We start from the raw sequence: 14129 nt of genomic DNA on the forward strand, positions 1-14129 counted from the left end.
TTTTTGAGAGGATTCTCTGTAGCTTTGGAGACTGGAACTCGCTGTGTAGCTTAGGCTGGCCTCAAAATCAAAGAGATCTACCTGCCTCTGTCTCCTGAGTGTTGGGACTAAAGGCGTGTGCCACCACTGTCCGGCCTATTATTTTTAATAACAATGACTTTAACTAAAATGTATTTTCTAAAGAATTTGGCTCAACACCTACCCACATATAACCCACAAAGATGTCTGATGCTAGTTTACAGCCACGGCTAGACACAGACTCAGTGGATTAATATTTCCCTTATCTTTTTTTTTGTTTGTTTTTGTTTTTGTTTTTCGAGACAGGGTTTCTCTGTAGCTTTGGAGCCTGTCCTGGAACTAGCTCTTGTAGACTAGGCTGGCCTCGAACTCACAGAAATCCACCTGCCTCTGCCTCCCAAGTGCTGGGATTAAAGGTGTGCGCCAGCACCACTAGGCAATTTCTGAATTCTAATTGAATAAATGCAAACTAGTGGCTCAATAAAGCACTTACCCCCAGAGAATACAATAGTGACTTGACTGACTCAAAGATCATTCAAAGCAAAAAACAGCGCCTCACTTCAGGGACACAAAAGTAGGTGAAAGATGTAAAGAAATGCACATAATTTTTCCTTCTTTGATATTTGGGGTATTTTGGCTATATGGGAACAAAACCCAAAACTTGTATTGCACTCTGGTGAACAGATCCAGCAGGACAGAGGAAAGAATTAAAATTAAAAGGATACACAGCATCAGCTGTTTTCAAGGTTTTGTTTTTAATTTTTTAAGTTTTTCCTTATTTTAAATTTTATGTGTATTAGAAATTGCCTGCATTTGTGCATGTATACCATGTGTGCTGGTATCCAAGGAGGCCAGAAGAGAGCATAAGATGCCCTGAAACTGGAGTTACAGATGGATGTACCTCACAAAGGTGCTGGAGCACCTTTGTCCTCACCAGAGGGCACAACATGCAGCTTGGATGTGGCCTTTATCATAGGGCACAGCACTAGCTTGGAAATGGCTCTCTTTTATTAAGCTGGTATTCCACAGCACTAGCCTCTAAGCCAGAGAGCTGGCATCTTAACAACACCAGCAATGTCTGCTTAGAAATGCTCATAGCTGGGTTTGTTGACTGTTAAAGATCCTTCACAGAAGAATATCCAATATAATTCTGGACAATATCCCAGAATTACTGTTATGTTGTTGTAACTCCCAGCTAGTTGTTTTTTTTAAAAAAAATATTTATGTACTTATGTATGTATTTATTTATTTATTTATTATGTATACAATATTCTGTCTGTATGTATGCCCACAGGCCTCAGACCCCATTACAGATGGTTGTGAGCCACCATGTGGTTGCTGGGAATTGAACTCAGGATGTTTGGAAGAGCAGGCAATGCTCTTAACCTCTGAGCCATCTCTCCAGCCCCCACTCCCAGCTAGTTGTATGCAAATCTGTCCTAGCTGTATGAGGTCTTGAGGGGAAGAGATTGGATATATACACTGAGAAGAACTAGGGACAAGGAGGAGGCATTGTCCATATAGACTGAAGACTTTCTTTCCAGTCTAGCTGCTCGCAGGCCACCCACACTTCTGTGAGTAACTCCTCATTCGTGTGCTGTCCCTCAGGTTGAACTCTGGTGAAACTGAGTTCTGATTGTCAATAGCATTTCTTAGTCTTTTCCCATGGAGAAAATTCTCAAAACAGATGGGAAATTTGTTAGTTTTTATGATTCATGGTATAAGAAAGAAAGTCAGTAAATAGCAGAAAATGTTAGAAGAATGAAAAAATGGGGCCAGGTGATGGTGGCGCATACCTTTAAATTTACGCACTCGTGAGGCAGAGGCAGGCAAATCTGTGAGTTTGAGGCCAGTCTGGTCTACAGAATGAGTTCCAGGACAGGCACCAAAGTTACAGAGAAACCCTGTTTTTAAAACAAACAAACAGGGCTGGAGAGATGGCTCAGAGGTTAAGAGCACTGACTGCTCTTCCAGAGGTCCTGAGTTCAATTCCTAGCAATCACATGGTGGCTCACAACCATCTGTAATGAGATCTGGTGCTCTCTTCTGGCCTGAAGGCACACATGCAGGAAGAACATTGTATACATAATTAATAAATAAGTCTTTAAAAAAGGTATATGCCACCACCAGGCAGAGAGCATTTTCTTAATTAGTGATTGATGTGAGACTAAAACAGGTTAAGGGTTCTGTTTGCAGTTAAGAGTAAATTCCTTTTTGTCCTATGCTAAGTCCTTGTAAGTTAAGGTTTGTATTTGTAATTAAGAACACGTTCTGGTCTCGAAAAACTAAAAAAAAAAAAAAAAAAAAAGAAAGAAAGAAAAAAAGGGAATGGACTCATGCCAGGCAGTAGCACCTCCTTACATACAAATCTGTAAATGTAAATTACAAAAGAAACACAAATAGGCTCTGATGCAGGATATTTGTTCACACTGCATGAAGACGCATCTATGTTTTGTCTCATCTGCCTAGGGCACCTGACTGATTTAATAAAGAGGTGAGTGGCCTATAGCTAGGCAGGACTTCGATTCTCAGGGTTAGAATCTGGCGCAGCAGGAGATGCCAGCTAGACAAGGAGAGAGTTGGACTTACAGAAGAGGTAAAGAACAACGTGGCAGAACGTAGGTTAACAGAAACAGGTTAATTTAAGTTACAAGAACTAGTTGGAAACACACCAAAGATAAGGCCAAACTTTAATAAGTCTCTATATCATTATTTGGGGGCTGGCGGTACAAAGAAGTCCTACTACAAGAATCACCATATCTGTTTGTAGGGATAAGTCCTACCCCTTAGGGGGCGTGTTCGCCTCGGGCTAATGTCTGCCTATAAATTTGGCGAGCATGCTCCAAGCTGTCTCTTCTGCTTTCCTGGTCTCCGCTGGAACGGTGGTTCTGTAAGTCTATTTCTACATTAAAACTATATATATTTTTACAATCTGTCTGCATTCGTTTACGCCGCTACATCCGTTTTTTTTTTTGGTTTGTTTTTATTGTTGTTTTGTTTGTTTTCAAGGCTTCCTGTTCACTTAGAATAAAATTCAAACCTCTTAAAAAGACTTACAAAGCACTGCAGTATCTAGTCTCCTGTTCTTCAACCTCATCTCAAACTGTTTACTCCTTTTGTGATATGAAGCTCCCTTGTTTTATTTCAATTTCTTTCTTACCTCAGGATGTAGACATAAGCTCTTGCATCTGCTTATAACATTCTTTCTCTTAATTTTCTTCTTCATATGGCCAACATAGTTCAACATTTGGAGGCTTAGCTTGAATTGAGGTGGGGGTAGTTACCCTAAAACACCTATATTATTCTTGTTATTCTCTAAACATTGCTTGAGTCAAATAGCCCTGCAATACCTTCTATACCTCAATTCGCATGTCATCAGGAAGTGGATTTAGAGAAGTAGCAGAGTGCTTACTTAGCAAAAACAAAGCTCTGTTTTGGCCCCAGAACCAGGAAGAATTAAAAAAAAAAAAAAACAACAACAACAGAAAAAGAAAAGGAAAAACCACCACCACCACCAAAACCAACCAAATCACATGGAATAGGTGTTGTCAGAGGTAAGGCTACAATATTTTAGTATGACCTCTATTTAAATAGTTCTATTTTGTAGGTACGGTAGTGTACTCCTGTATCCCCAGAATTTGAGAAAAAAGGACAGGCAGAACTCTGTGAGGTCACCCTGGTCTACATAGTGAGACCCTGTCTCAAAAAGCAAAGCAAAATAAAAACAATGACGTTTATCCATTTATTGATGTAGGGGTACCTATTAGATTTTTTCCTTATATTTCCTAGTTCAAAGAATAATAGCAATAAACCCAACATAAGACACAATTCACTCAACATCTATTGAAAATGTGTGTGCTAGTATCAGATTTAAAGAGAAAATGTATGCTTGCACATCTATACAACATTCCACCCAAACAGAAAAGAATGTACCTTCTTCTCTGCAGCTCATGGAACTGTCTCAAAAATTGATCACATAATTGGTAACAAAGCAAACATCCATAGATACAAAGAAATTGTAGTAACCACCTGTGTACTATCGGATCACCATGGAATAAAGTTAGAATTCAACAATTTCTACCCCCAGAAAGCCTACAAACTCATGGAAACTGAACAGTAAACTACTGAACTACCCCTGGGTCAAGGAAGAAATAAAGAAAGAAATTAAAGTCTTCCTTGAATTCAATAAAAATAAAGACACAACATACCCAAACCTATGGGACACTAGGAAAGCAGTGCTAAGAGGAAAGTTCATAGCACTAAGTGCCCACATTAAAAAAAAGGGTGGAGGGGAAGAAAACTCACATTAGAGACTTGACAGCACAGCTGAAAGCTCTAGAAAAACAAAAAAAGCAGACACGCCCAAGAGGAGTAGAGGACTGGAAATAATCACACTGAGGGCGGAAATCAACAAAAAAGAAACACAGAAAACAATCCAAAGAATCAATGAAACAAAAAGCTGGTTCTTGGAGAAAATCAACAAGATTGATAAACCCCTATCCAAATTAATCAAACGGCAGAGAGAGAACACGCAAATTAATAAGATCAGAAATGAAAAGGGAACATAACCACAGACACAGAGGAAATTCAGAGAATCATTAGATCTTACTACAAAAGCCTGTATGCCACAAAATTGGAAAATGTAAAAGAAATGGACATTTTTTAAGATAAGTACCATATACCAAAATTAAATCAAGACCAAGTGAACAATTTAAATAGACCTGTAAGTAGCGAAGAATTAGAAGCTGTCATTAAAAACCACCCTACCAAAAAAAGCCCAGGATCAGATGGTTTTAATGCAGAATTCTACCAGAACTTCCAAGAAGACCTAATACCTGTACTCCTTAATGTATTTCACAAAATAGAAACAGAAGAATCATTGCCAAACTCGTTTTATGAAGCTACAGTTACCCTGATACCAAAACCACATAAAGACTCAACGAAGAAAAAGAATTACAGGCCAATCTCACTCATGAACATTGACGCAAAAATTCTCAATAAAATACTGGCAAACCGAATCCAAGAACACATCAAAAAAATTATACATATTATTAAGTAGGCTTCATCCCAGAGATGCAGGGCTGGCTCAACATATGCAAATCTATCAATGTAATCCATCATATAAATAAACTGAAAGAAAAAAAACCATATGATCATTTCATTAGATGCTGAAAAAGCATTTGACAAAATTTAACACCCCTTTATGATAAAGGTCTTGGAGAGATTAGGGATACAAGGTTCTTACCTAAATATAATAAAAGCTATATACAGCAAGCCGACAACTAACATCAAATTAAATGGAGAGAAACTCAAAGCCATCCCACTAAAATCAGGAACAAGACAAGGCTGTCCACTCTCTCTATACCTCTTCAATATAGTGCTTGAAGTTCTAGCAATAGCAATAAGACAACATAAGGAGATCAAGGGGATTCAAACTGGAAAGAAAGAAGTCAAACTTTCGTTATTTGCAAATGATATGATAATGTACATAAGTGACCCCAAAAACTCTACCAAAGAACTCCTACAACTGATAAACACCTTTAGTAATGTGGCAGAATACAAAATCAATTCCAAAAAATCAGTGGCCCTCCTACACACAAAGGATAAAGAAGCAGAGAGGAAAATCAGAGAAGCATCACCTTTCACAATAGCAACAAATAGCATAAAATATCTTGGGGCAACTCTAACCAAGGAAGTGAAAGATCTATTTGACAAGAGCTTTAAGTCTTTGAAGAAAGAAATTGAAGAGGATACCAGAAAATGGAAGGATCTCCCATGGTCTTGGATTGGGAGGATTAACATAGTAAAAATGGCAATTCTACCAAAAGCAATCTATAGATTCAATGCAATCCCCATCAAAATCCCAACAAAATTCTTCACAGACCTTGAGAGAACAATATTCAACTTTATATGGAAAAACAAAAAACCCAGGATAGCCAAAACAATCCTATACAATAAAAATACTTCCGGAGGCATTACCATCCCTGACTTCAAATTCTATTACAGAGCTACAGTAATGAAAACAGCTTGGTATTGGCATAAAAACAGAGATGTTGACCAATGGAATCGAATTGAAAACCCGGATATTAACCCACAAACCTATGAACACCTGATTTTCGACAAAGGAGCTAAAATTATACAATGGAAGAAAGAAAGCATCTTTAACAAATGGTGCTGGCATAACTGGATATCAACCTGTAGAAGAATGAAAATAGATTCATATCTATCACCATGCACAAAACTCAAGTCCAAATGGATTAAAGACCTCAATATAAATCTGACCACACTGAACCTGATAGAAGAGAAAGTGGGAAGTAGTCTGCAACACATGGGCACAGGAGACCACTTCCTACGTATAACCCCAGCAGCACAGACATTAAGGGCAACATTGAATAAATGGGACCTCCTGAAACTGAGAAGCTTCTGTAATGCAAAGGACACTGTCACTAAGACAAAAAGGCAACCTACTGACTGGGAGAAGATCTTCACCAACCCCGCATCAGACAAAGGTCTGATCTCCAAAATATATAAAGAACTCAAGAAACTAGACATTAAAACTCTAATTAACCCAATTAAAATTGGGGTATTGAATTGAACAGAGAATTCTCAATAGAAGAAGTTCAAATGGCCAAAAGACACTTAAGGTCATGCTCAACTTCCTTAGTGATCAGGGAAATGCAAATCAAAACAACTTTGAGATACTATCTTACACCTGTCAGAATGGCTAAAATCAAAAACACCAATGATAGCCTTTGCTGGAGAGGTTGTGGAGTAAGAGGAACACTCATCCATTGTTGGTGGGAATGCAAACTTGTGCAACCACTTTGGAAATCAGTGTGGCGGTTTCTCAGGAAACCAGGAGTCAACCTACCTCAGGTTCCAGCAATTCCACTCTTGGGAATATACCCAAGAGAAGCCCAATCATACTACAAAAGCATTTGTTCAACTATGTTCATAGCAGCACTATTTTGTAATAGCCAGAACCTGGAAACAACCTAGGTGCCCCTCAGTAGAAGAATGAATGAAGAAGGTGCGGCACATATACACTTTAGAGTTCTTCTCAGTGGTAAAAAACAATGACATCTTGAATTTTGCATGCAAATGGATGGAAATAGAAAACACTTTACTGAGTGAGATAACCCAGACCCAAAAAGAGGAATATGGTATGTACTCACTTATAAGTGGATTCTAGCCATAAACAAAGGACATTGAGCCTATAGTTTGTGATCCTACAGAAGCTAAATAAGAAGGTGAACCCAAAGAAAGACATATAGTTATCCTCCTGGCTATTGTAAGTAGACAAGATCGCTGGGCAAAAGTTGGGAGCAGCCGGGCGGTGGTGGCGCACGCCTTTAATCCCAGCACTTGGGAGGCAGAGGCAGGCGGATCTCTGTGAGTTCGAGACCAGCCCGGTCTACAAGAGCTAGTTCCAGGACAGGCTCCAAAACCACAGAGAAACCCTGTCTCAAAAAACTAAAAAAAAAAAAAAAATTGGGAGCAGGGGGTGAGGGTGGGTTGGGGGGAAGGGGAGATGGGGAGAGAGAAGGGAGAAGGGGAGGACTGGGGAGAGTTTGGGGGAATGGGATAATTGAGATGGAGGAAGGGTGTCTTAACTAAGGGAGCCATTTTAGGGTTGGCTAGAGTCTTGGCTCTAGAGGGGTACCCAGGTGTCCAAGGGGATTTCCCCAACTAGGTCTGTGGGCAGCAGATGAGAGGGTGCCTGAACTGGTCTTTTCCCATAGACACACTGATGATTATCTTGCATATCACCATAGAACCTTCATCTGGCAAGGGATGGAGATAGAGACAGAGACCCACATTGGAGCACTGGACTGAGCTCCCAAAGCCCAGACAAAGAGCAGAAAGAGGGAGAACATGAGCAAGGAAGTCAGGACCGCGAGAGGTGCGTCCACCCATGGAGACAGTGGGACTGATCTAATGGGAGCTCATCAAGGCCAGCTGAACTGGGTCTGAACGAGCATGGGATCAAACCAGACTCTCTGAATGTGGCTGACAATGAGGGCGGACTGAGAAGCCAATGATAATGACACTGGATTTTGATTCCACTGCATGTACTGGCTTTTTGGGAGCCTAGTCTGTTTGGATGCTCACCTTCCTAGGATGGAGGGGGGTGGGGCTTGGACTTCCCACAAGGCAGGGCACCCTAACTTCTCTTAGGACTGGAGAGCGAGGGGGAGGTGGAGTGGGGGGAGTGGGAGGGAAATGGGAGGATGGGAGGAGGTGAAAATTTTAAATAAAAAAAAATGTGTGCTTGCTTTGGTAGCACATGTACTAAAATTGGAACAAAACAGAAGATTAGCATGGTCCCTGCACAAATGACATGCAAATTCGTGAAGTGTTCCATATTTAAAAAAAAAAAAAAAGACTTAGAAGAAATTCATCCAGGGAGATGGGTCAGTGGTTAGAGGGCTTGCCATACAGGTGTGAGGACTAGGGAACTCAGATCCCACATGCAAATGGCCCTTCAGTGATTCCAGTGTTAGGGGGTGGGACAAACTGGCTTACTAAACTAGCTTTATCAGTTAGTTCAACTAAGGACCCCTGCCTCAAACAATATGGTAAAAAGCAACCATTTACACCTGTATGAGAGATAGAAAATCTAGTTTCTCTACGGTTTAAAAACTAATAGGTGGTGGTGCACGCTTTTAATCCCAGCACTCAAGGGAGGTGGATCTTTGAGTTCTAGATCAGCCTGGTCTACAGAGTGAGTTCTAGGACAGTCAGGGCTGTTAGAGAAACCCTGTCTTGAAAAAACAAAAACAAACAAATAAAACTAATAGGAATATAGACCTGGAACTAGCTCTTGTAGACCAGGCTGGCCTTGAACTCACAGAGATAATTCTGACATTCTTAAATCTATAAAAGTAAATGTAAAGCCTAAAAGAAAGGAAAATCAATATACAGAACTCACAAAGATGGTTACCTGGTAGTCCGGTTTTGTAAAATAATCCAAAGAGGAAATATGATCAAGAAAGGTGCTGAATTCGGGAGGGAGGTGCTTCAGCATGAGCCGATGGTCATACCTCTCCTTAATGGAACCTACTTGCTCCTGGAAGAGAAAGAGAACAGGAAACAAAGTCAACATCTCCTGAAAGCTATGATTACAAGCACACAGCCAGCAATCTCAAGGGAATGTACCAGGCTGTGGAATAAAAGTGGTTTAAAGTACAAACAAGAATAAGTGCTCTCTAATGCTTACACACAGTGCTTTCGAGTGGGAAGGGAAGACTGTATAATGCAGAGCAGACAGTGATGTGGAATCTCTACCAGGGAACTAAGTTCCTTTAATGGGTTACTTTGCTTTACCAGCATAGCATTTATTTTCCAAACAAAATAATCTGATACTTAAAAACCAAAAGGTAAACTTCACATCAGAGAAATGTTGTTCTTATAAAATGTATTTATTCTCAGCAGACCCAGAAAAAATAATAATATTAATTATCTAATAACAGCCCACAGAGAGGAAAAGACATATTGTGATGCAGTAAAACTGCTTATAGATTTTAAGTTTCATATACAATTCTTTTTTAATTAATTAATTAAATTAATTAATTAATTTATTTTTATGAATACAATGTTCTGTCTGCATGTATGCCTGCCCGCCAGAAGAGGGCACCAGATCTCATTACAGATGGTTGTGATCTACCATGTGGTTGCTGGGAATTGAACTCAGGACTCTGGAAGAGCAGCCAGTGCTCTTAACCTCTGAGCCATCTCTCCTGCCCCGTGAATTTTCTTCTTTAAAAATTTGAAATAGAGTTTACAACTAAACTGATACTCAAATGCAAAAATTATACACTCATGAGAGGGATTATGGATTTTTTTCGTTTTGTTTTTTTTCCACTATTGTTTGTAGTGCTAGGAATTGAGTCCAGGGACTGACAAATGCTCGGGATGCACTGTGCCACTGAATGACGTGCACATCTATTCCACATGATAACTCAGTATACAGAGATCTTATACTAAGTACATTTTCAACAAAAATGATTACTGAGAACTTTTATTTTGTTTTGTTGTTTTTCAAGACTGAGTTTCTTTGTGTAGTCCTGACTGTCCTGGACTGAACTCACTCTGAAGACCAGGCTGGCCTAAAACTCAGAGAGATCCACCTGCTTCTGCCTCCCAAGTGCTGGGATTAAAGTGTGTGTCACCACTGCCCAGCTTGAAGAGAAATTTTTATTCTTTTCCCAACCAAAACAAACATTACAATTCCAGATTACCTTGTCCTTTATTTTTCTCCAAGGCAGCTGGCCAACCACAAACTCTACCAACATGTAGAATAGAGACCAAAGGTCGTCATGTCTTCCCATTTCCTTGAGAAATAAGAAAATTCGGTCATGTGACATTACCAATTCTTCTGAGAGCATTACATTGTTTAAAGTCCGCCCATTAATTTCCCATCATCTGATAAACATCTACATATCAAGTTACATATCAATCCATACGAAGAATATATACACTAAGAAATATTTTGATATAAATAATACACTATTTGGGGATGTAGTTCAACAGTAGAGTAATTCACTGCACATGTGAAAGACCCTGGGTTATGGGCTGGAGTGATGGCTTAGCAGTTAAGAGCACTGGTCCTGAGTTCAATTCCCAGCAACCACATGGTGGCTCACAACCATCTGTAATGAGGTCTGGTGCCCTCTTCTGACCTGCAGGCAGAACACTGTATACATAATAAATAAGTGTTTTTCTTTTTCTTTTTTGAGACAGGGTTTCTCTGTGTAGCTTTGGAACTTGTCCTGGCATTCACTCTGTAGACCAGGTTGGCCTTGAACACAGAGTGCTGGGATTAAAGGCGCTTGCCATCAATGCCCGGCTAAATAAATAAATCTTTAAAAAAAAATGACCCTGAGTTATATTCTCAACACCACAATAAACATCCAACACCAAAAAGCAAAAACAGCACAGGGCTGAGGATACAGCTCAGTTGGTAGAGTAATTGCCTAGCATGCACATGACCCTGGGTCTGACACCCAGTACCGCGTAACACTGCGTGCGGCAGTGCACACCTGTAATCCCAGGACTTGGGAGGGAGAAACTGAGGGACCAGAAGTCAAGGCCATCCTTGCTACTTAGTGAGGGTGAAGCCAGCCTGGGACATAAGAAATCCTATCTAAAAATGAACCAATAAATAAAATAAGCCTCTAAAAGCCACAAATGTTGAAAATACAAATAACAATTTACTAACTAATAAAGGCTTTAAGAAGTAAGAGATAGTCAGGCGTGGTGGCACATGCCTTTAATCCCAGCACTCGGGAGGCAGAGGCAGGCGGATCTCTGGGAGTTCGAGGCCAGCCTGGTCTACAAGAGCTAGTTCTAGGACAGGCACCAAAGCTACAGAGAAACCCTGTCTTGAAAAAACAAAACAAAACAAAAAAAGAAGTAAGGATAATTAATAAGATTGTAGCTTAATGGTAGTCTGCTTAACTACTAGGGGAAAAAAACCCTAGATTTTAGTGCCAGCACTGAAAAAATTTTTTCATACATACACACTCTGTTTTTTGTTATTTTTTTGTTGGTTTTTATATAGGATATCTCTGTATTACAGCCATGATTATCCTGAAACTCATTCTGGAGGCAGAGAGGCAGGTCAATCTCTGTGAGTTCGAGGCCAGCCTGGTCTATACAGAGAGTTCTAGGTCAGGCTCCAAAGCAACACAGAGAAACCCTGTCTCAAAAAATAAATAAATCAAAATAGAAAAACAAAAAGTAATTAATTCTAAAAGTATTTTTTTCTTTTAGTTAGAAACAAGAAAATTGCCAGGGCGGTGGTGGTGCATGCCTTTAATCCCAGTACTCAGGAGGCAGAGGCAGGTGGATCTCTATGAGGTCGAGGGTAGCCTGCTCCACAAGAGCTAGTTCCAGGACAGGCTCCAAAGCTACAGAAAAACTCTGTCTCGAAAAACTAAACCAATCAATCAATCAAGAAAATTGCTGGCCGGGCGGTGGTGGCGCATGCCTTTAATCCCAGCACTCGGGAGGCAGAGGCAGGCGGATCTCTGTGAGTTCGAGGCCAGCCTGGTCTACATGAGCTAGTTCCAGGACAGGCTCCAAAACCACAGAGAAACCCTGTCTCGAAAAACCAAAAAAAAAAAAAAATTGCTGTTTTAGCTTACGCTATTTATTGCTTTTGTTGCAATGTAGGGTTTTAATCAGGTCTTCTTACGCTAGTCGAGAGCTTTACCACTGAGTTACATCTCCATGTTCCTTGTTACAAAAACAAACAGCTTGATGTATAGAAGTTATTACATATTATAAAAAGTCTCTATATTCTGTCAGATATTGTTTTTTCATTTGTTTGGCGTGTCTATGTGTGTGTACATGTTTGTGTCCTCATTTGCTATGGTTAAACGTGTAGAGAACAGAAGACAACTTGCCAGAGTTAGTTCTCTTCTTCCACTATGTGTGTTCCAAGGACACTCAGATTGTCAGGCTAGCTGGTTAAGTACCTTTACCTGCTGAGCCATTATGCTGGACCCAACCCACAAATAATTTCTTAGAAAAGAATTCAGATATTTTATTTCTTCAAACATCTATATTTAATTTTCAACACTAATACATGATTAAATAGACGCATTCCCAACAGACATACTTAGCTTTTGCCTTTTCTGACAAATACAACTACATTTTTTTCTGTAGCTGCCCATATCTGTCATCCACTATACATCTTACCATAAATTAGTATCATGAATTCCTTTACCATCATTATTACACAAAACAGTAAATTAAAATGACTATTCAGGTAGCTATAAAAGGGACCCTCAGCTCCTAAGCACTTTTCATATCTCTGAACTAAAATATGAAGATATCAGCCTGATGCAAGCTAGGAACACACAGTTATGACAACCCTGAATCAGACAGATACATACCCTGTTCCGATGAGCATTGATTGATGCATAACGAACTGTCCCTCGAAAGCCTGCTACAGCACGAGGCTACAATAAACCACACAATCATAAGAAAATAAATAGTAAAAAATTTAACACAGGAAACACATGAAGCAAATGTAGTGCATTATTATCATAATAAAACACTACTTATAGTAATTTTTATAAAGAGATTATGGAAAACTAGAGAATGAATATTTCTAAACCACAACTTAAAACACTGATGTTTTAATTATCTTGGACTTGTTTTCTTCTATCTGTTATTTCTATGTATTTATTAATTTGTTTCTCTCTCTCTCCATGTGTGTGTGATGTCAGGGTAGGGGATGATGAACCTGACAATGTGCAAGTGGATGTCAGAGGACAAACTTTGGGAATTGATTCTTTTCTTCAACCACATGAGTCCTGAGGACTGAACTCAAGTCATCAAGCTTGGTGACAAGTGCCTTATCTGCTGAGCCATCTCACAGGCTCATCTATGTTTTAAAGTATGATAGCATAATATGGTCATTGGGCTTAGGAGATGTAGCTCAGTGGCAGCACAATTGCCTACTACGTATAAGGCTTTGGGTTTGATACCAAGGAACAAACACACACACACCCCCCAAATGTTTTTATGAAATATACACAGCTCTGTAAATTAGAAGAATCAAATGTTTTCATTGACCCAGAATCATGCCAAGTACCAAAGCATCATAGTACATACATTAATGCTTATACTTTGGTTACAAATAAATGTAAGAACACAGAGAACCACTATATCATTTAAGGTGCCAATCTCACTATATTTTGTCTATTTTATTCAAACTTAATTTGAAAGAGGTTAGAACTATACTTACATGCCGAGTGGTGGTGGCGCACACCTTTAATTCCAGCACTCAGGAGGCAGAGGCAAGCGAATCTCTGTGAGTTCGAGGTCAGCCTGGTCTACAAGAGCTAGTTCCAGAACAGCTAGTTCTCCAAAGCTACAGAGAAACCCTGTCTTAAAAAAATATGTATGTATGTATGTATGTACACACACACACACTTACATGCATAAACAATTTATGTTAAAATTTAAGTTTTGGATACTTAGTTATTCTAGGTAACAGAGATGATGCCAAACATGATCATAGCCTCAAACAATAGAACACCACACGCTACTTGGTTTAAAAGACTTTCTATACCTTGCCTTCTCATAGTGAATCTACT

At 39.5% G+C, this 14129-nt stretch overlaps 1 protein-coding gene and 1 non-coding gene across 2 annotated transcripts in view; one reads left to right on the forward strand and one right to left on the reverse strand.

The window, feature by feature from the left end:
* Ttbk2 (tau tubulin kinase 2) overlaps positions 1-14129 on the reverse strand; it is a 125403-nt gene that overhangs the window by 31589 nt on the left and 79685 nt on the right. The window contains exons 7-9 of the mRNA XM_041678783.1: positions 12921-12986; positions 10260-10352; positions 8963-9088 (exon numbers count right to left, since the gene is read on the reverse strand). Coding sequence (XP_041534717.1) covers positions 8963-9088; positions 10260-10352; positions 12921-12986 — 285 coding nt within the window. The remainder of the gene's footprint in view (positions 1-8962; positions 9089-10259; positions 10353-12920; positions 12987-14129) is intronic.
* LOC121465898 lies at positions 8287-8389 on the forward strand. The gene has a single exon (XR_005976692.1). It is a non-coding gene; the product is annotated as a U6 spliceosomal RNA (small nuclear RNA).

This window comes from Microtus oregoni, unplaced genomic scaffold (assembly GCF_018167655.1).
Source record: "Microtus oregoni isolate MIOR12 unplaced genomic scaffold, Mior012 000031F_ref0000149, whole genome shotgun sequence".
Taxonomy (NCBI): Eukaryota; Metazoa; Chordata; class Mammalia; order Rodentia; family Cricetidae; genus Microtus; species Microtus oregoni.